Below are 23,388 nucleotides of genomic sequence, written 5' to 3' on the forward strand. Positions count from 1 at the left end.
CCATATGCTGCCCAGTCTGGTCTCCAACTCCTGAGCCCAAGTGATCCACCTGCCTCAGCCTCCCAAAGTCCTGAGATCACAGGCATAAGGCACCATGCCCAGCTCTCTCTCACTCTTTCTAACAACACAATCTACAACATCTTAGTCCAAAAGTTATTTCTAAGAAACTCCTGCCTGTTGCTCTATGGAAGTGGAATAAAGGGAGCTTAATATGCCTTTTTGGACTGCTGAGAGAAACAGAATCAACAGCTGTTAAGAGTTAAAAATAAACTAATTTGGAGCCAAAGCTTATTTTTCATAAACATGACTAAAAAAAAAAAAAGGTCATGACTTGAGATACTAAAGTCAACAGAACTTTGGAATGGAAAGGATCTGAGACCATTTACTCCAAATGTCTCTGTTTACAGATGAAGACCAGACGCCCGCCCACCCCTGGATGACCTGCCAACGGGTGGGGATCCGGGTCACCCGGGGCCCAGACAGCTCCATTCTTTCCATGAGGGACCACAACTTGAGTGCATCTCATTCATGATTCTTTGACAAAACTAGCCATTTTTCTTCAGCTACTAATGTCATTAAAAAATACGGATAATGATTCTGCATAACAAAACAGAGATACTAAAAAAAATCTCAGCCAGCGTCGCGAACTTCTCTCTCACTCACACATTAGGCACATGTTAACAAGGCAGCTGGGTACCATGCTAGGACAAGGCACAGAGTGGAGAGGAGGGGCTGTTTTCCCTCAAGGAACTAACCAAGTCTTCAGCAGCAGCAGGTAAATGCAGAGAAAGAAAAGTTACAGGGCCAGGTGGCCAATTCCATCTCTCCCCCTTCCAGAGTGGCTATATTGGATGCCCTTGTGCCTGGCAGCCCAGGGACACTGACTGCCAGCAATCCTCAAATCACTGCGCTCACCTGGGCTGCTCTGACCAACAAACCCAATGTGCAAGGTGCTTTAGACAGGAAAACCCCAGAGTAAGAATTTTATTGTACAACTTAGTGACCTGCATTTAAAAAATGGTTAGGTACATTACTCAAAGTAGGGAAACACACATTTTTATTGATATTTTAAGCACTTTAAGAATGAATTGCTGAGTGCGGTGTCTCACGCCTGTAATCCCAGCACTTTGGGAGGCTGAGGCAGGTGGATCATCTGAGGTCAGGAGTTCGAGATTGGCCTAACCAACATGGTGAAACCCCGTCTCTACTAAAAATACAAAAATTAGCTGGGTGTGGTGGCTCGTGCCTGTAATCCCAGCTACCCGGGAGGCTGCGGTATGAGAATTGCTTGAACCTGGGAGGCAGAGGTTGCAGCGAGCCAAGATCGTGCCATTGCGCTCCAGCCCGTGCAACAAGAGTGATTCTGTCGCAAAAAAAAAAAAAAAGAAAGAAAAAAAGGGAGAAAGAAGAGGAGAGGGAGAGGGAGAGGGAGAGGGAGAGGGAGAGTGAAAGGAAAGGGAAGGGAAGGAAAGGATTGTTTCAAACTCCAAGTGTGCCTGGCAGGGTATAGCAGCACATGGATGACTGTCGATCTCCATGAGAAGCACCAGGCCCCAGGAGAGAAGCTGGTGGCAGGCTGGGCAGCCCCATCCTCTGAATGTGCAGAGACGCCCACGGGCTCTAGCTGAGGACAGCCACAGGGGGCGAGAAGGGGCTAATCTCACTCATGCCTAATGACTTCAAGGTATCACAAGGGGTGAGGGGGCAGGGAGCACAAACTCAAATGAACCCCTCAGCCTAGCAAGTCTGAAGGTAAAGCCTCGTAAGAGTTGAGTAAAGCTGTCTGGGATAAAGACCTGCAATGACGGAAGTGACCCAACCACAGACAGCCCTGCCACGGACAGGCATCTCAGCACTTTGCTGGCATCGACCCCCTTACTCCTCACACCAGCTCCCTGCGGTCTTAGCAGGCCATATGATGATTATTACAGGTAAGGGGGTGAAGTAGCTCACAGAGTTCCCACAGTAGGAAAGCGGCCAAGTGGATCTGAATCCACTGTCTGCCCCAGTGATCACATGACACAGTGCCCTGCCTGGGAGCCTGCTGCATCAGCTGCCAAACTGAGAGAATGTGTTGTGCCAGAGTGCCGAATGCCAACTATGTGAAAAGTATTACCCGGCTGAAAACATGTGACAAAATGATTAAAAAAAACAACAACCCCAGAATACCTTATCTTTAACGATGCTCTCTTGACACGCTGTACATTTTGGACTTGAAGAGCTGCAGGGAAACACAAGTGACTGCATTAGGGTGGAAGTCCCTTTCTTGAAGGGACTCAGGAGATTCTGCGAGCATTTGCTTTATGGTCAGGTCTGCACAGTGGCTCACAGCAACGAGCAGAGCTTCAGCACGCCCTGGTGATTCACTTTACATAGGAAGCCATGGGAGAAAAGGGCTACATTTTTTAAAATGCTGATTTTTCAAAAGGAAGTTACCAAGTAGAACAGTTTAGTTCAGTCCCACTTGGAAAGCCCCTTCCACTTAATGTAAAAGTGAAATTTTATTTCAGAAACCAAAGCTAGCTGTCTGCAGAGCAGCTCTTCAGTGTGAGTACCTGTTTACTTGGAGAGCCTTGCTCCTGCGTTGTAAAAGCAGCCAGCCCTTCTCCACAAACCATTTTGCTTCACTGTCTATTGGAAGGCCAATGGCACCTGCACAGGGGGACCAGCCTCCCTCCCCTGTGGCCCACCATATATGGGGGCTACAGCCCCTCTTCCCCCGGGAAGCTTCTCCTGGGCCCAGAGGTGTAGTCCAGGCTCTCGTGTTAGGAGACACGGTGTTCTATGTCTCCTGTGCTGTCACTAAGCTCAACTGTCATTTTGCCCCCAAGCGGGCAAAGGTGAGTTGACTATTTGGGATGAGTGGGTAAGACCACAGAGGGAAGCATGGAGAAGGGGGAGGGTGACGGCAGGTGACAGGGCAGGGGGCTGGCTGCTGTGCCCAGGCTGGGGCTCGGGTGCAGCCCAGGCTTGAGTGCTGTGGGAGGAGGAGCTGGCAACCTTCCCAGGCCGACATGCCCTGACGGCAGTGGCCAAGACCAGGGCATCCCGCAGCAACCCCAGCACCCAGCACAATGCCAGAAAACATGAGGCCTGCAGGGTGAATCAAGGTGCTCTCCTGGCCGATGCTATTCTGCAGTAAAGCTCCAGCCTGCCTTCATGATCCACCGGCGGCACCAGCACTGGCACTCAGCAGCAAAGGGCTGCCAAGGGCTCGGTGCATGTTCCACACGCGCCTGCTGAGTAAGCATGCGGCCTAGGTTTCTGCTCAGGTAGGGACCTGCCCAGTCCTTTAAGCTGACCCCATCCTCCCTCCTCTCTGCAGCATCCTTGCACACCAGCACACGTGCCCTTAAATGACTGGCTTGTCATTTCCTGGTCTATCTCCACCACGGAACTGTGAGGTTCCTCAACAAAATACAGCAACACATATGGGGGCGCCAAGGCTCTACAGAGTGGAAAGACACGGGCGGGGCAGGTCAGAGACACGCAGAGGCCTCAGTAAACCCAGACGTGGGATCCCACTGCACCTCCCTAAAGGATTCACAAGCTGGGCCTGGAGGCTTTCATGGGCTTCTTTAGGGCTTTAAACCTCTAGAGGTTTATTTTTAGAGAAACGAATGAAGGAGAGGGTGAGGCCGAGGGCTGAGAAGGGGCCAGGCGACGGGCCGGGCGAGGGCGCCTACCTCAGCAGGGCAGCCATGCAGCTCTCGCAGAAGCGGTGCCCACACTCGGTCTGCTTCGGGCTGCACAGCACCAGGCGGCACTTCTCACACTTGTACTTGTCCTCCACGGTCTTCACAAACTTTTCCTTGTAACCTCCTTGTTCAGGGACAAAAACTGGCGTCCCAGCACTGCGGTCAGCATGCAGCTTTAGCGGCGGGTTAGTCTGCAACGCGCCAGGAGAGTCCATCTTTTTACTCGACTCCATTTTAGGAAAGAGGAGTTCTGTGGGGAAAAAGCAGTAGAGTGCCCTCATATCCTCTCATGCAAGGAAACAAACTCAGCTTTGGGAAAGCAAAAGTGCCTGAGACCTGCTGTCTTTCAGTTTTAGGCAACACAAGAATCCTTCCCAACTTTAATATGCGTTGGGAACAAAGCATGATCAAAATGCTCCCTTCCTTTCTATTTTACCCAAACACATAGTAACTATTGATATTATTCAAAAAACTTCCTAAAAAGTATACTTAATAAATTGGGATGAGGTGGGAAGATTGCTGAGCCCAGGAGTTCAAGGTTGCACCGAGCTATGATGGCACCACTGCACTCTAGCCTGAGCAACAGAGTAGGGCCCTGTCTCCAAAAAATTTTTTTTTTATTTTGAGACGGAGTCTCACTCTGTCGCTCAGGCTGGAGTGCAGTGGCATGATCTCGGCTCACTGCAAGCTCCGCCTCCCGGGTTCACGCCATTCTCCTGCCTCAGCCTCCCGAGTAGCTGGGACTACGGGTGCCCACCACCACACTCGGCTAATTTTTTGTATTTTTAGTAGAGACAGGGTTTCACTGCGTTAGCCAGGATGATCTCGATATCCTGACCTCGTGATCCGCCTGCCTCAGCCTCCCAAAGTGCTGGGATTATAGGTGTGAGCCACCGCACCCGGTCAAAAATTTTTTAAAGTTAATAACAGAGTATTTTTGAAGTTTAAAAAAATACACATACTATTTTGCTGTGTTGTAACTGTGAATTCAATGCATCATTCTGAGATTTTAGCTGAAACAACAGCTGTTCTCAGCCAGTTTTCCTTCCTCATTGACTTCTGCTAGATGAGTCTTGATGCCACAACGCAGACTGGCCTGGTCAACCTGCTTCTGGAGCCCAGGAGTTGTTCCTTCCTGGGTAAACCCTGTGACAGTGTGCCCACAGTACTCAAAGTGCTCAGTTTTGACATCCACCCTCATCTTATTAATCTAGCACCACCCTGACCCAGCATGCTGTGCACAGGGCTGTGGGGTGGACCCGTTGTGGACCCACAGAGCAGGTCACACCATGTCACACTGGTGAGGAGCGTGTGAGGGAGGTGTGGCTCCCTGTGTGCACGAGGGGGCTCGAGGGGGCTCGGGTTCAGGTAGGTGCCAATGTGCCCAAGGGCTGGGCTGGCACAGGGGACACCATATAGGGCGGGTCTGTCTGCGCTGGCTCTCTTCCACACCTGCTAACAAGGTACTCTTTAAGACTGGCTGCCTCCCACCTGCAAGTTCCCATCAACAGGTAAAGTAAACAGCTCCTCAAAATAAGCCACAAAGGTCCCAGCTTGCACAGCTCTGCCAGATGAGACCTCAAGATCAAGTAAATGAAAATAACTAGGAATGTAAAGGAGTTGAATCGAGTTCCTGAAGAAATGTGAGCTTTAATAAAAATTACACCGTGCATTCATAAACACACTAATAATTTGATCAATCATCCTAAATATTTGCTAACACTTACCTAAAGCACAAATTAAATGTTTCCAGATGGTGGTATAAAGTCTGACTTCTCTGGTCTTTGTTTTCTGGATACCATGCAATGGCCATGCACTTCCATAATGAAAAAAACCTTGGGAATGTCGGCCAGTGTTTAGGTCAGTGTGTGCACCGTGAATTTTCTTGGAAAAGTTTTTGCCCAGTGCCTTACGACCTTTACGAGGCTTCTGCGGGGCAGCTCCAGCACGGATGCCATTCCTGTCTCTAAGGCTCAGCCTGCACCACTCCCCAACTGTCAATAGCCCCTGGCCAGCCCTCTACTCCCATGTACCTTGGTAAGGAAGGGAGTGGCTGTGAAGGGAGGTGAGGGACCCAGTGAGAACCAGACTCAGGAGCCTCAGGGAACACCGCTGCCTAGACCAGCCACCTCACATCAGTCGCCTCTGCACTATAGGATTTTTCTTGTGTAGAGTTTCCCACCTCCATGCCTCCTCCATCCTTTCTCACGATATGGTAATGCCTCAGGTTAACAGGGGAAGTTTCTTTCAAAACTCACCAGCTCCCTCAAAAATACACTGCGTTCCTGTACCCAATTCATCTATTTTTGCTACTTAGAAAAATAAGAGCCACATTCCTTCCACTCCTGAGGTCCTGGGCATCCTGGGTAGGTAGTTGCTGGACGGGCGGGCGGGGCCCCTCCTTCCGAGCCCCGTTCTTGCTGCCTGCATGAAGCTGACAGGCACATGAGCTGACAGACTCCTAGCCTGACTTCACAGCTAGGAGCAAATAGGAATGAACGCCGGCAGCAGAGAACTTGAGAGACGGATGAACTGGCGTTCTAGCCACACTTGGGTCAGCTTCATAGAACATTACTGTGGCAAAGTGTGGGAAATTACTTATTTGTGAAAACAAAGTTTTCAAAACATGAATGTTAAAGTGTACGTATTATAGATGTCATCTGCTTACAAACTTGCCAGTCCATTACGATGCTCACTAACCTTTCCAAGCTAAGTAGCAAGGGCACATGGTACTAGCCTTGCCCGCCAAGTAAAAAGGTTGACCAGCCTCGACCTGCAGCACCCAGCCCTGCCTGCCACTCTGCTCTCCACACTGGCCCATCGTGCCTCACATGCTCTAGGTTCCCCAGGCCCACCCAGCCAGGCCACGGTGGAGCCTACCCAGACACATGCAGGCCAGCCCCTGACCTTCTCCAGGAGGCCACCCTCCCACTCTGTCTCTCAACTCCCCCATACCGCTCTGTGCTTTTCCCCTGGCCCTCCTGCCGCTAAGACTGCATGTAACTAAGTTTCTCCAGGATGCATCCCCTAGATCAGAGAACCAGGAATTGGCAAACTACAGCGATTCAAATCCAGCCAGCAGCCTATTTTTGTAAGGCCTTTGAACTAAGAATACTTTTTAGATTTTTTAAGTGTTTTAAAAACAAAGACTAAGTGTGTATGTGGTCTACAAAGCCTAGGATATTTACTCTCTTGCCCCTAACAGAAAGAGTTTACCAGTCCTTGCTCTGGACTCTACATCTAGAGGGCAGAGAGGAGTTGCTGGTGTGTAGGCTGTATGAAAGGCCAATTTTGTAAATGAGTGCCAAACTGCTCTCCAAAGCAGAGGGAACAACAAATACTTCTACTAGCAGCACGAGAATTGCTATGAAACCACACTCTCACCAACACTTACAGTCATCAGTCATCTTAATTTCTACCAACCAAGGACAATGGTCTTTTTGCCTCTTATCCTGATTAGAAAGGTTTGGCATCTTTTCATATGCTGAGAGGCCACTTGTTTTCTCGTCTGTGAAATGCCAAATTGTGTCTTCTTGTCATTGTTTGCTGTGTGTGTGTGTGTGTGTGTGTGTGTGTGTGTGTGTGTTTTCAAGAGATGGAGTCTCGTTCTGTTGCCCAGGCTGGAGTATAGTGGTGCCATCATGGCTCACTGCAGCCTCGACCCCCTGGGCTCAAGCAATCCTCCCACCTCAGCCTCCAGAGAAGCTAGGATTATAGGCACATGCCACCATGCCCAGCTAATTTTTTTATTTTTTCAGGAGCTGGGGGTCTCGCTATGTTGCCCAGCCTGCTCTCAAACTCCTGGCCTCAAATGATCCTTCTACCTCAGCCTCCCAAAGTGCTGGGATTATAGGCATGAACCACTGCGCCTGGTGGTGTCATTTTTTTAATTGGGTTATTGTCTCTGGTAATACTGATTTGGGGAGATTCCCCATCTATTTAATATGTTAACAGTTAATCCTTTGTTAGTTTTATGTATTACAGATGTCTTTTCCCAATTTATAGCTTGACTTTTTTTTAAAATTATTATACTCTAAGTTCTGGGATACATGTGCAGTACATGCGGACTTATTATATGGGTATACATGTGCCGTTGTGGTTTGCTGCACCCATCAACCCGTCATCTACATTAGGTATTTCTCCTAATGCTATCCCCACCCTCCGACAGGCCCCAGTGAGTGATGCTCCCCTCCCTCTGTCCATGTGTTCTCACTGTTCAACTCCCACTTATGAGTGAGAACATGTGGTGTTTGGTTTTCTATTCCTCTGTTAGTTTGCTGAGAATGATGGTTTCCAGCTTCGTCCATGTCCCTGCAAAGGTCATGAACTCATTCTTTTTTATGGCTGCATAGTATTCCATGGTGCCTATGTGCCACATTTTCTTTATCCAGTCTATCACCGATGGGCGTTTGGGTTCCAAAGTCTTTACTATTGTAAATAGTGCTGCAATAAACATATGTGTGCATGTGTTTTAAAAATATGGAACTGCTTCACGAATTTGCATGTCATCCTTGCGCAGGGGCCATGCTAATCTTCTCTGTATCGTTCCAATTTTAGTATATGCGCTGCCAAAGCGCGCACTATGGCTTGACTTTATTTATGGTGTCTTTTAATGAAGAGAAATCTTAATTTTATTAGGCCAGTCGCAGTGGCTCATGCCTGTAATCCCAGCACTTTGGGAGGCTGAGGCAGCTAAATCACTTGAGGTCAGGAGTTCAAGACCAGCCCTGGCCAACATGGTGAAACCCTGTCTCTACTAAAATACAAAAATTAGTCAGGCATGGTGGTGCATGCCTGTAGTCCCAGCTACTCAGGAGGCCAAGGCAGGAGAATCGCTTGAACCCGGGAGGCGGAGGTTTCAGTGACCCGAGATCGTGCCACTGCACTCCGGCCTGGGCGGCAGAGTGAGACACTGTCTCAGGGGAAAAAAAAAAAAAAAATTCAGATTAACTTGTGAGTGATGCTGATGAAAAAGGGACAATCCAATACATAAAAACAGAAAGCAGCTCTAATTCTATCACAGAAGCAATGTCAAAAGGAGGTGTTCTCAAATAAGACTAGTAAATGAGCCACTATGTCAAATTGACAGACACTGCTCAAGGAAAATATGCTTTCCAAACAAAAGCTGAAGAAAGAGATGACACGAACCCCGAGCAGAGCCCAGCCGGCAGCCCTGTGACCTTCTGTATCAATGAGGTGGCCACAGGACTGAACTGGCTCCTGGGAAAGCAGGAGGCAGACACCTCAACGGGCACCAGAACCAGCGGACGGACAAGTCTCAGGTTCATTGATGACCCTTGACTCTCCCAGTGATCAACAGCCACCAAGAGCAGTCACTTCTGATCTGAAGTGTAAGAATCCCCCTGATCACCTCCTGAAGCAACTAGGACAATAGACATGATGACTTAAGTCCTCAAATAGGATATAAACACCTACCTGTCCTGTCCTGAGCAAGGGAGAGTTTTAGATTTAGGAAAACCAACACTGGAGACACATTTCTCACAATCAACTCAGAGGGAGACAGTAACCACCATCCCTACTGCTGGGCACTAACCTGGCATATCTCCCTCAGCTCAACGCAGTCATGCAGGAGAAGCCACCGAGGCGAATCTGCCCCAGGTTCCCCACCACTGACAAAACAGAGAGGGGGCAAGAACCTCAAGGCTGCCAAGGAAACACTTCTGTCTGTAGGATCAAGTTCTTAACAGCAGGGAGGGCAGTTTTTACTAACAGGCCCTCAACCTCATAAATACCGACAATGATAATTTATTGCATCTCTTATGCTATTTATCCTTGTAAGCCATCTTAAATCTCTTGCATAACCATGTAAGGTGTACATAAATTTGGCAAACTCGCAACTGATCATAATTTAAAAATTCAAATTATGTCCTAAAATATTAAATTTAAATTATGACTAGTAAGTCATGTACACAAAAATGGCTGAGTAAGGAACTCAAAGTCCATCCTTCAATATACACATTTTAAAAACTGGCAAAAACTAGGCCGGGCGCGGTGGCTCACACCTGTAATCCCAGCACTTTGGGAGGCCAAGGTGGGCAGATCACGAGGTCAGGAAATTGAGACCATCCTGGCTAACATGGTGAAACCCCGTCTCTACTAAAAATACAAAAAATTAGCCGGGCGTGGTGGCGGGTGCCTGTAGTCCCAGCTACTAGGGAGGCTGAGGCAGGAGAATGGCGTGAAACTGGGAGGCAGAGCTTGCAGTGAGCCGAGATGGCACCACAGCACTCCAGCCTGGGCGAGAGCGTGAGAATCTGTCTCAAAAATAAATAAATAAATAAATAAAATAAAGGCAAAAACTGTCAGAATCTACTATTTTAAAACTTTGGAAACTAATTAAAAACTTGCAGCAATCAGAAGAACGCTTATTCAAGAAAAACCAGCTGAATCTCAGCAAGAACCGTGAGTTCCATGCCATTTTAACCTTCTCTGGTCCCATCCTGGCTGCAGCAGTGGCCTAGAAGACAAGAGGCTGCCACTCCGGTGCATGCACTGGTCCCAGACGGAGCAGAATGGGCCTCATCTGCAAAGAACTGCAGTTGTTTGTTTTGACCTGTCTACTGACTCCCTGGAAGATTGGCTCAAAGGGCTTGACTTTACCTCCCAGTGCTGAGGCATCTACTAGGGAAAGAGGGGAAAAGGTTATTGGAAACATTTACAGACAAACATATTTGCTGCTGCCTGAAACACTGGATAACAGTTGAGGCAAACAATAGATTTAACCAAAAGCTTGGGAAGAAAAGCTGAGGAGTAAGATGTTTTGGAAAATAAGGGTTTGAAAAGCTCTGACACATTCTTGGAAATCCAGAAGGCTCCACAAATGCCCAGTGCTGTGTACATGTTCAAGAAAGACCTGAAAAGGCCCTAGGCTTTCACCTCTGGCTGACCTTCACGATCTGTGCAAGCAGGCAGTGAATGCTAAGGGATCACCGTCAAATGCCTGACTGAGTGTTGAAGGTGTGCTCCAACATACACGTAGACCTCATCTCAAAAGACTGGAAGACATTTTTTGTTCTAGGCGCTTAAATCTCTGTCTAATCACAAGCTGACCACTATATTAATGGAACAGAGAACTCAGTGGCCACACATGATAAAGAACATATACTATACAAAATTAGCTCAGAAAAGTAACTATACAAACAATGACTGTAACAAGTAGTCAGTAAACCCTGGGGGAGAAGGAAGAATCTAATTTCCAGAGTTGCCACGGTATAAATTCAAAACTTCCAGTTTTCAACAAAATATCACAAGGCATGCAAAGAAACAAGAAAGTATGGTTCACATGCAGAAAAAAGGCAAGTAACAGAAATTGTTCAAGAGGAAGCCCAGGCACTAGACTTACGGATGAAGACTTTAAATATGCTATTTTAAATATGTTCAAAGAACTAAAGAAAACCATGTTCAAAAATCTAAAAGATCCATCAGAACAATGTCTCACTGAATAGAGAATATTGATAAAGAAAAAAATATTAAAAAAAAAGAACCAAACAGAAATTCTGGAGTTGACGGCCGGGCGCGGTGGCTCACGCCTGTAATCCCAGCACTTTGGGAGGCCGAGGCGGGCGGATCACGAGGTCAGGAGATCGAGACCATCCTGGCTAACACAGTGAAACCCCGTCTCTACGAAAAATACAAAAAATTAGCTGGGCGAGGTGGCGGGCACCTGTAGTCCCAGCTACCCAGGAGGCTGAGGCAGGAGAATGGCATGAACCCTGGGGGGCGGAGCCTGCAGTGAGCCGAGATCGCACCACTGCACTCCAGCCTGGGAGACAGAGCGAGACTCCGTCTCAAAAAAAAAAAAAAAAAAAAAAAAAGAAATTCTGGAGTTGAAAAGCACAAAAACTGAAGTGAAAAATTCACTGCAGGGGCTCAACAGCAGAAATAAACAGACAGCAGTAAGAATCAGAGAACTTAAAGATAGGATAGTTGAGATTATATAGTGTAAGGAATAGAAGAAAAAATAATTAAGAAAATAAACAGCCTCAGAGACTTGTGGGACACCATCAATTGTACCAACATACATATTACAGGGTCTTAGAAAGACAGAGAGAAAAAAAGACAAAAAAAAATGTTTGAAGAAATAATGGTAGAAAAGTCCTGTATTTAATGAGAAACATTAATCTGCATAACCAGGAAGCTCGACAAACTCCAAGTAGGATAAATTCAAAGAGCCACACCCAGACACACTGTAGTCAAACTGTAGAAAGCAGCAAGAGAGAAGTGACTCTTCAAGTACAAGGATTTCTCAGTAAGATTAACAACTGATTTCTCATCTAAAGCCATGGAGGCCAAAAGGTGACAAATTAAAGGGCTGAAAGAAAAAAATCTGTCAACCAAGAATTCCTTTTTTTTTTTTTTTTTGGAGAAGAGACTTTACTCTGTCACCCAGGCTGCAGTGCAGTGGTGCGATCATAGCTCACTGCAGCCTCCAACTCCTGGGCTCAAGCAATCCTCCTGCCTCAGTCTCTCTGGGAGCTGGGACTACAGGCCAGTGCCATCATGTCTGGCTATTTTTCAACCAAGAATTCTATATCCAGTAAAACTATCTTTCAAAAATGAATGAGATCCCCAAAAAATATATTAGAAAGCTCTCAGAAGAAAACACAGGAGGTAAGTCTTTATTGACCCTGAATTTGGCAATGGATTCTTAGATACAACAACAAAAGTATAAGCAACAAAATAAAAAACTAGATAAACTGAACTTCATCAGAATGAAAAACTTTTGAGCACCAAATGAGATTATCAATAAAGTGAAGAGACAATTAACAGAATGGGAGGAAAAATTTGCAAATCACATATCTACTAAGGGTCTAGCATCCGGAATATATATAAAGCACTCTTATAACTCAACCACAAAAAGACAACCCAATTTTAAAATGAGCAAAGGATCTGTATAAACGTTTCTCCAAGGAAGATACAGAAATATCCAACAAGCACATAAAAAGATGTTCAATATCAATATCATTAAGAAAATACAAATTGGCTGCTCTGCCTATGGAGTAGCCACTGTTTTATTTACTTCTATAATAAACTTGCTTTCACTTTATACAGACTCACCCTGAATTCTTTCTTGCATGAGATTCAATAACCCTCTCTTGGGGTCTGGATTGGGACCCCTTTCTGGTAACATCTTCCTGGCAAACCCCAAAGGGATGATACTGAGGAGACTCCCAACCCAAAGGAAATAGACTGCAGCACTGATTGGCCGACTTTGGGTAAGTGGGATGCATTTACCTGGGTAAAGGATGGGATTGGGTTAGAGGCCCAACTTAGGGGAGTTAGAGTCTCTCCTAAGAGAGGGATAAAGGTGCCTGTTAATAAAAGGCAAGCACGCTTGACTGAACTTGGATTTGACGCCCAACTTAGGAAGGTTAGAGTCCTTCCTAAAATTTAGGGGGTTGGAGGCCCCTCTCAGTAGAGTCCCTCTCGACTAAGAACTGGTTTGGCACTATGGGATGTTAACTGCTATTCTCTTTGGATTAATCTGCCTTGCATTCTTTGCTGACGGCTGTGGGTGACAGAACTAGACATGTCCAAGATTATGGGACATGGAGAGCTTTTTCCTCCCCAAAAGGGGAAACTAGAGCTGACGGGAATGCTGGGAAAGATGCCTACACTCCCAAAAAGCAGCCACCTGAACTTCTGATTCAGTGTCAGCTGCAATGGGTGGGTCTTTCTCTGGCCTCCCTGAGCTTCTTGCATTCCCCAGCCTGCTGCAGGCAATACGTTTCTCCCTTTCTTTCCTTTCCCTTTCCTATCTTTTCTGTTATTCAGGGCCACCATCTTGCCCAAAGACCACATGTTGAGAAATGACCTTGTAATCACATGGCAGTACTTTCTCTTTGTCTCTGCCTTCCAGGCAACAGGGATTTGGGGGTAGTAGTTAGCTCTACAAATTATCTTGAGCAGTTAAAAGCCTTTGCAAGCTCAAAATTTACTGCTCTGGGCTCCTTCTGGGAAAAGCAATGGAAACTGCCCAATGCTGTAGCTTAGCAGTTAAGGCTTTGTCTTTTCACAATGGTGGCCTGAGTTCAGGTTCGATTTTTAGCCTAGAAAATGAGCACTTTCTGGTTGGCATTTGGGTGACCTTTGCCATTTGTTGATTCTCCTCCCTTTCACGAACTGTCTTAAATTTTCCTTTCTCTGAGCACCTGGGAGGTTACATTTGGAAAAGTTGAAAAGCCAGGAATATTGGCGGTTTGGCATGGCTAAAGTTGGGTAATAAGATATTTAAAAGGACTTTTTAAAAAGTGCTATGGTTAAAAGTCAGCTTAATTAAAAGTGGATATTCAAGCTCTAACAGCCTGGGACTTCTTAGGAAAAACAGAGGAGGCACCACATACCCTGTTTTGGGAAAAACCTCTATTTTCCTCATAGAACCCCAAGAATTATTAAAAGTGGATAGATCCCTCTCAACATCTATGGCTCTGTTCTGTTTTGCACTGCATTATCTGTTTTTTACTTTGGGGGTATCAGAAATTACTTCATATTATGAGAGAGCTTTGGTGTGTAATATAACTAGGTAGGAAATACATTTAATACTTTTGGGGATGGCTAAATGGCAGTGGGGGGGTACTTGGATCTTTGTGTGTCTGGATCAAAAGCATGCTCTTGGCCACCTGGAAGGTATGGAGATGTCCTCACCCTTCCCCACTGAGAGATAAGACTCCCATGGGGGATGGGCTGATCTCAGAAAGGGCTGATTGGCTCTGGGTTGCTTGGCAATGAAATACGTGGTAAAATCATTGCACTGTCGTGTTCTGTAGCATTTCTCTTTGGGGATCCAGGATCCAATATAAAAATGGGATCCTCAAGTTTTGGGGCTCTGTCTTGCCTTCCAATTGTGCCTGCTTATTAGGCCACAGAAACTGCATGCTTTCCTCGCCCTGTTCCTCCAGGGCTCCACCATAAAGCCACGAATCCAATTAAGAAACTGGTAAATGAAAAACCTTACAACTACTACATTTTCTTCTGTCTGTGTATTTATATGTGTTTTGTGTGTGATATAAAAGGCTTTGATTAATTGGCTTAAAAGTAAGTGTTTAAATCAAATATTTTGTCAGAAAAATAAAAAGCGTAATGCCTTTTAATTCGTGTGACTTAAGCTGTGGGAAGTAAAGAAAATTTTAAAGATCAATAAATAAAGACATTCAGTCTAAATCAGGCAGGTCAAATTTTAGGTTTGCTAAATGCTTTAAGTTTATAAACTGCCTCTTTGACTTTTGAAAATTGTTAAACTTACCTACAGCCATTTGATTCTAGGTAAGGCCTGGGGACATGTGGAGTTAGCCATGCCTCCTAGCTATGCTAGAAAGAGTCAGACCTTATCTGCACTTCTGCCTGGTGTCCTAGGCTCCATACCTAGTACATAATTAAAACTGCTTACCAAGTCTTTCACTAAAAATAAACACTGCTAAGAGTTAACAGTGTAACATGTACTTGAGACTACTGGAAAAACAGTTTTACATGCAAGGTGTGTAGGGAAAGTGAAATGTGTTTTTGGTAAAAGAGAAGAAGACGTGCGAATGTGGATTTTTTTTTTGGCCTAAATTAAAGGGTTAAGGGATTGTTTTAAGTTAGGATAAAGCCGAAGGTTTGCAAAAGTTGTGGAAATTTTGTGAAAAATTAATCTTGTAAAGGAAATTCTGTGTGTGAACATACTGGCTGAAGTTAAAGGGGTATGATACAGTTCCATAAACTGAACACTGGAATAAAAACACAACAGGGTTTTTTTGAGCACTGATCTGCTCTTTAACAAAAATTTGTAAAGGGTTATAAAAGGTTTATAAGAATCTTACCTTCTGGTCTGACATTAAAATTGGGTAGATTTGTCTATAATGTTTTATTAAGAAGTGGATTTAACATTAATAGTACACTAATGCAATGGTGAAATTTGGCTAATTTGGTATAAAAATCATACAGGAAGCATTGTCAAATATGAAATGGTGTTTGGCTTTCTTTGACCTGTATTTATATAAATGTTATTGGTATGTGTTCCAAAGTAATGGGAAACTCCTAGAATTCTGATATGACTTAGCATATGTTATTAATAATTACAATTATTATGTAAAATCGTATGCCACAAAAGTAATCAAAATTCCTAGTCAATTGTGCCTTTAATAGTGGCTGCCTTAAGACTTTTTGTCATTAACAGACAACTGCTATGTTGATCCTCCTCAAAAGGTGGTTTACAGTCAGCTATAGGACTTCAACAGGTGCTCTTGGATGCAGGTTTCTAATAACTTTGGAGATTGTGACATTAGAATAGAGGTTCTTAGGCTGGGTGCAGTGGCTAATGCCTGTAATCCCAGCACTTTGGGAGGCCGAGGTGGGTAGATCACCTAAGGTTGGGAGTTCGAGACCAGCATGACCAACGTGGTGAAACCCCATCTCTACTAAAAACTACAAAAATTAGCTGGGCGTGGTGGTGCGTACCTGTAATCCCAGTTACTCAGGAGGCTGAGGCAGGAGAATCGCTTAAACCTGGGAGGCAGAGGTTGCAGTGAGCCAAGATCACGCCATTGCATGCCAGCCTGGGCGACAGAGTGAGACTGTCTCAAAAAAAAAAAAAAGAATAGAGGTTCTTTCAGGACTCTCATGGAGAGCTGAAATGATTATGAATATCAAGCAGAACAGGAGTTAACTGCATAGACTGAACAAAAGACTGAAGTAATCTTTTCTGACTTTTTGCTTAAAACGTTGCTGATCATTTTTGTTTTTCAGAGCCAAGAAAACTTTTGAGCTACTTACAGCTTTTGACAATTGAGTAAAGTACACTCCTGTGAACAAAATTTGGAGCATATTTGTTTTTCTCTACCTGCTTTCTCCAGAATTTGGAAACTATTTGTGAGTATTAACTTATGCAATATAGTTATTTGCACAAGTACAATAAGAATCTGTTTCTTTTGCAACAGGACACAATTAGAGAAACTGGTTATTTTACCAAGACTTTGATGGGAATGGTGTGCTTTCCTTTAAGGACTCAAACTCGACTTATGGAGCCAATAAAAGCTTCTTGGGAAAACTGGCCTCATACCTTGTCTACACAGTTCCTGTGCAGGGTTCCTGACCTGTGGTAAGTAAAGAATGTCACTTTCTGACAGGCCCAGGAGCCCCACGTCATCTTGGGACCTCAAGAGGAGAGGAATTTCCCAACTCACAGGTTATTTGAGGGTACAAACCCATGGCTGGGCTTGGCTTTAAAAAAAAGTCTTATCTAAGCTTCCTTTTATGGAATGAAGTTCCATCAAAGTCAATTTTAAAAACCCTATCTGAAAAATAATTGTTCTTGCTGCACTTTATACAAATAATCAGGCCAAGTATAATAATGCAAATCAGTTGTACCATGATTTGTCTTCAGTAAAAATGGGAGACCGGAGAGAGAAAATAAATTATGTTTCAGGAACTTGGTATACCTGTTACTAGATTCTAGTCTCAGCAGTTGTTTTTAAGTTTTTTTCTGCAACTTAGGCTAACCCTGCTTACTCCTGTGAACCAACCAGTGATCTCTGGCTGCTGCTCACAAGAAACAAGAGAGATGGGGTAATGTAAAAATCTGGATCAATATTCTAATTCTGGGCACATACTGGAATCAGCTAGTGATCCCATATCAGCTTGGTTTCAACAACTGCCCAGTTCATGGAAAGCCTTCTTGTTTAGTTTACTCAGGATAATTTTAGTTATTCTACTTTACTGTTGTGGAATATATTGCTGTTGTACTCTTTGTATACGAATGCAGGATAAGTTTACTGAATGTTTTCTTAAACTGAACACTTATTAATCTTCCAGATACCACCTTTTGTTGGAACTCAGAGCTATGAATGGCCCTCACCATATTGAGGCTTTCTGACTGAGCTTTTCTCTACCCTGAATACAAGAGACCCTCATAGTTAGGCAGGAATATAATCGCCCCTATTCAGCCTGAAGAAGTTACAGAAGATGGATCTTTGTCCCTCTACGACTCTTAGGATTAAGGGTTCCGCTGTAAAAGGGAGGGGGGAAACATGTCAGGGGTGTCTGAACCAGAGAAACTCCATCTTGAATAGGCGGTGAGTAAAATAAGGCTGAGACCTACTGGGCTACATTCCCAGGAGGTTAGGCATTCTAAGTCACAGGATGAGACAGGAGGTTGGCACAAGGTACAGGTCATAAAGACCTTAATGATAAAACAGGCTGCAGTAAAGCAGCTGACCAAAACCAAAATGGCAATGAAAGTGACCTCTGGTTGTCCTTACTGTTCATTATACTCTAATTATAATGCATCAGCATGCTAAAAGACACTTCCACCAGCACCACGACAGTTTCCAGATACCATGGCAACGTCAGGAAGTTGCCCTGTATGGTCTACAAAGAGGAGAAACCCTCAGTTCCAGATATTGCCCACCCCTTTCCCATAAAACTCATGAATAATCCACCCCTTGTTCAGCATACAATCAAGAAGTAACAAGTATAAGCAGCTGAGCGGCATGGGCTCTGCCTATGGAATAGCCATTCTTTATTCCTTTGCTTTCTTAATAAACTTGCTTTCACTTAAAAAAAAAAAAAAAGAAAATACAAATCAAAGCCACAGTGAGTTCCCACTTCACACTCACTAGGATGGCTGTAATTTTTTTTTTTTTTTTTTTTTGAGACAGGGTTTTACTCTGTCACCCAGGCTGGATAGAGTGCAGTGGTGTGAACGTGACTTGCTGCAGCCTTGAACTCCTGGGCTCAGGCAATCCTCCCAACTCAGCCTCCCGAATACCTGGGAATACAGGTGTGCACAACCATGCCCAGCTAGTTATTTTATTTTCTGTAGAGACGGGGTGTCACTATATTGCCCAGGCTGTTCTCAAACTCCTGGGCTCAAGTGATCCTCCCACCTTGGCCTCCCAAAATGTTGGAATTATAGGCATGAGCCAATGTACCTGGCCTTTTTTTTTTTAGATAAAGTCTCATTCTGTAGCCCAAGCTGGAGTGCGGTGGCATGATCTCGGCTCACTGCAACCTCTGCCTCTCAGGCTCAAGTGATTCTTGTGCCTCAGCCTCCCTAGTAGCTGGGACTACAGGCTGGTGCCACCACGCCTGGCTAATTTTTTGTATTTTAGTAGAGACAGGGTTTCACCATGTTGCCCAGGGTGGTCTCAAACTCCTGAGCTCAGGTGATCTGCCTGCCTCGGCCTCCCAAAGTGCTGGGATTACAGGTGTGAGCCACTGCGCCTGGCCTATAATTTTTTTAAAAAAGGAAAATAACAAGTGTTAGTGAGGATGTGGAAAAACTGAAACCCTCATACATTGCTGTTGGAAACACAAAATGGTTCAGCCACTAAGGAAAAGAGGCTGGCAGTTCCTCAAAAAGTTAAAACATTTTACCATATGACCCAGCAATTCCACTCTTGGGTACATGCTCAAAAGAACTGAAAAAAGGTACTCAAAGAAACACATGTATACACACGTTCACAGCAGTACTATTCACAATAACCAAAAAGGTAGAAACCACCAAAATGTCCATCAATACATGAATAAACAAAATGTAATCTCTCCAGACAGTGAATACCATTCAGCCTTAAAAAGGAATCAAGTTCTGATTCATGCTACAACATGGATGAACCCTGAAAACATGCTAAGTGAGTAAGTCAGACGCAAAGGGCACACACTACATGATTTCATTTACATGAAACACACAGAATAGGGAAATCCACAAGACAGACAGCAGACGGGTAGTTACCAGTGGTTGAAAGGAGGGATAATGGGGACTCACTGCTTATGGGTATGGGGTTTCCTTTTGGGAATGAAAAAAATGTGTTGGAACCAGATAGAGATCATGGTGCACAACACGGTGAATGTACAAAATGCCACTGAATCATTCACTTTTAAATGGCTGTTATGTGTATCTCACTACAATTTATTTTAAAACACTGTTTAAAAAAAGAAAAAAACAGCCAGGTGTGGCGGCTCACACCTATAATCCCAGCACTTTGGAAGACTGAGGTGGGCAGATCACTTGAGGCCAGTAGTTCAAGACACGCCTGGGCAACACAGTAAAAAACCCCATCTCTACAAAAAATACAAAAAATAGCTGGGTGTGGTGCTGCACACCTGTAGTCCCAGCTATTTGGGGGGCTGAGGTGGGAATAACTTGAGCCCAGGAGGTTGAGGCTGCAGTGAGCCATGTTTGCACTACCGCACTGCAGCCTGGGCGACATAAAAGTAAGACTCTGTCTCAAAACCAAAACCAAAACCAAAACCTACTATAACCACTCAGTCACTTGGATGGCTAAAATTTTAAAAATAGAAAATCACAAGTGTTGACGAGGATATGGAGAAATGGGAGTCTTCACATATTGCTGACAGGAATGTAAAATGGTGCAGCCCTTGTGGAAACAATCTGACAGTTCCTCCAAAAATTAAACACAGAATTACCGTATGACCCAACAATTCCATTTCTATGTATATACCAAGAGAACCAGTATGTTCACGCAAAAACTTGTTCACAAACGTTCAGAGCAGCACTATTCATAATAGCGAAAAAAAAAAGTAGAAACAGCCCAAATGGTCAACTGGTAAATGGATAAACAAAATTTGGTCTATCCATACAATGAACTCTTACTCAGGCATAAAAAAAATGAGGTACTATATATATGCTACAACATGGATGGATCCTGAAAACATTATTAAGTTATGGAAGTCAGAAACAAAAGGCCACATATTGTATGATTCCTATTACATGAAATGTCTAGAATAGGCAAATTCATAGATACAGAAAGTAGATTAGTGGTTGCCAGAGGCTGGGGCAAGCGAAGAATGGAGAGGGCCTGCTTAGTGGTATAGGGTTTCTTTTTGGGGTGATGAAATATTCTGAAATTAGACAGTAGCATAACATTCATTTTTTTTTTTTTTAGACGGAGTCTTGCCTCTGTTGCCCAGGCTAGAGTGCAGTGGCGCAATCTCGACTCACTGCAACCTCTGCCTCCCAGTGCAGTGGCGCAATCTCGGCTCACTGCAACCTCCACCTCCCGGGCCCAAGCAATTCTGCTGCCTCAGCCTCCCAAGTAGCTGGGGTTACAGGTGTGTGCCACCATGCCCAGCTAATTTTTTTGTATTTTTAGTAGAGACGGGGTTTCACCATGTTGGCAAGGCTGGTCTCGAACTCTTGACCTCAGGTGATCCGCCTGCCTTGGCCTCCTAAAGTGCTGGGATTACAGGCATGAGACACCACGCCCGGCCATAACATTCTGAATATACACGAAACAACTAAATTGTACACTTTAAGTGGTTTAAATGGTGAATTTTATGTTTTCTAAATTTTATCTCAATTAGAAAGTGTTTAAAATTTTTTTCGTGGGGTAAAAAACGGTGGTGGGGGGAACATCCAGATTCCTGAATCCCGCAGAGCCTGGTAACCACTCCTTACCACCAGCACAAACATAAAAAGATGGCTAGCGGGCAGGAGGCAGTAGCTCACACCTGCAATCCCAGCACTTCGGGAGGCAAGGCAGGAGGACTGCTTGAAGCACCAGGAGTTTGAGATCAGCCTTGGCAACATAGCAAAACTCAGTCAGCCTCTAAAAAAAATAAAAGCCAGGTGCAATGGCTCACGCCTGTAATCCCAGCACTTTAGGAGGCAAGGCAGGAGGATCGTCTGAGGTCAGGAGTTCAAGACCAGCCTGGCCAACCTGGCAAAACCCTGTCTCTACTAAAAATACAAAAATTAGCCGACGTGGTGGTGTGCGCCTACAGTCCCAGCTACTCAGGAGGCTGAGGCAGGAGAATATAAGAATCGTTTGAACCCGGGAGGTGGTGGTTGCAGTAAGCCGAGATTGTGCCGCTGCACTCCAGCCTGGGCGACAGAGTGAGACTCTGTCTCAAAAAAAAAAAAAAAATTAGCCAGGCATGGTGACACATGCCTGTGAGTCCTAGCTACTCAAGAGGCTGAGGTGGCAGAACTGCTTCAAGGTTACAGTGAGCTACGATCATGCCACTGCACTCCAGCCTGGGTGACAGGGCAAGATTCTGTCTCTAAAACAAAACAAAACAAAAAAAAACAAAACTTTTTCATTTTTTTGAACAGCTAGCACACTGAACCTTATGTGACACAATTCTGTTTGTCCACATGTAGATCCAAAGAATTTCATATAATCCTAAGTATCTTAATAGCAAAATTAAATAAGTATCTTAATAGGAAAATTAAAAGTAAGGAGGAGTAAAGATATTAGAAGTCAATGAAAAACTAAGTTTCAGGGGATAATGTTTTAAATTATATGCAGAGAATTAAGGAGAAATAAGCGGCCAGGAGGACAACTGCAACCTCACACACGGACCACACTGACTGATGGTGAGGACAGCAAGCAGGCCGCACTGGAGTTGGTCACGTCTCGTTCCCAGGCTAGAACACCACCACCTACAAGTACAGCTCCAAAAGCAAAGACCAAGTTCAAAGGCCCCAAACTAAATATCACTGTAAAAGAAAGCTCCTAAAACTAAAAGGCTAATTTTTTCTAAATTATCTGTGGTGGCTGCCAGGCATGGCGGCGTGTGCCTATAGTGCCTGCTCAGAAGGCTGAGGCGGGAGGATCACTTGAGCCCAGGAGGTTGAGTCTAGCCTGAGCAACAGAGAGACCTTGTCTGTAAAAAAATAAAAATAAAAATAAAATGTCTGTAAGGGTAACTTATTTTCTTTTGAGGTAATTTCTTTTCTTTTTTTTCTTTTGAGGTAATTTCTTTTATTTTCTTTCTTTTCTTGCTGTCACCCAGGCTGGAGTACAGTGGTGTGAACATGGCTCACTGCAGCCTTGAACTCCCAGGCTGAAGCGATCCTCCTGCCTCAGCCTCCCAACTAGCTGGGACTACAGGCACGCACCACCACACCCCACTAACTTTTCTATTTTTTGTAGAGACAGGGTCTCGCCATGTTGCCCAGGTAGGTCTCGCCAATGTGGCCCAGGCTGGTCTCGAACTCCTGGGCTCAAGCAATCCTCTGGCCTCAGCCTCTTAAAGTGCGAGGATTACAGGCATGAACCACCCACGAGGCCTGTGATGGTAATTTCTTTCTTTTTTTTTTTTTTTTTTTTTTTTAATTATTATTATTTTTTATTAATTTTTTTGCACACAAAAACAATAAACATTTTCTAATAATACATACAAACAAAAAGATGCGTATCAAACATATTAGGAAGGTTGCACATGGGAAGTCGGGGAATAGAAATGGGGGGTGGGAGTTAAAATAAATGAGAGAGGGACTTTATATGGATCAGTGATAATAACTCAATCCTCTATTTGACAAAGAAGAGGGAGAAGGAAGAGGAAGAAAGAGAAAGTGGGATAAAGGATCAGAAAGGGAGGAAAATAGAAAAAATTAGAGTATGACTCCAGGGTAGACCTGTTTTGTTGTCACTGAGTTGGTTGGTTAGTTTGTCTGTTGTATTTTTCATGTTTCGCCATGTTGGCCAGACTGGTCTCCAACTCCTAGCCCAAAGTGATCAACCCGCCTCGCCCCCCAGAGTGCCGGGACCACAGGCGTGAGCCACCACGTCCAGCCCCCACATTGCTTCTGGCCTCCGTGGTAGACCTCCGAGACGGAGCGGCCGGGCAGAGGCGCTCCTCACTTCCCAGACGGGGTGGCCAGGCAGAGACGCTCCTCACTTCTTCCCAGACGATAGGTGGCTGGGCAGAGGCGCTCCTCACTTCCCAG

The 23,388-nt window shown here is 44.8% G+C and overlaps 1 protein-coding gene and 1 non-coding gene across 5 annotated transcripts in view; both read right to left on the reverse strand.

The window, feature by feature from the left end:
* Positions 1–23,388, reverse strand: part of TRAF3 (TNF receptor associated factor 3) — an 89,321-nt gene that overhangs the window by 36,062 nt on the left and 29,871 nt on the right. For all 4 annotated transcript variants that reach the window (XM_032180545.3, XM_032180546.3, XM_032180544.3 and 1 more), the window contains 2 exons: positions 3,687–3,948; positions 2,170–2,221 (listed from right to left, as the gene is read on the reverse strand). In XM_032180545.3, coding sequence (XP_032036436.1) covers positions 2,170–2,221; positions 3,687–3,931 — 297 coding nt within the window. In that variant the 5' untranslated portion in view covers positions 3,932–3,948. The remainder of the gene's footprint in view (positions 1–2,169; positions 2,222–3,686; positions 3,949–23,388) is intronic.
* LOC116456515 (U6 spliceosomal RNA) lies at positions 8,172–8,275 on the reverse strand. Its single transcript, XR_004244726.1, has one exon. It is a non-coding gene; the product is annotated as a U6 spliceosomal RNA (small nuclear RNA).

Source organism: Hylobates moloch, unplaced genomic scaffold (assembly GCF_009828535.3).
Source record: "Hylobates moloch isolate HMO894 unplaced genomic scaffold, HMol_V3 SCAFFOLD_16, whole genome shotgun sequence".
Classification (NCBI taxonomy): Eukaryota; Metazoa; Chordata; class Mammalia; order Primates; family Hylobatidae; genus Hylobates; species Hylobates moloch.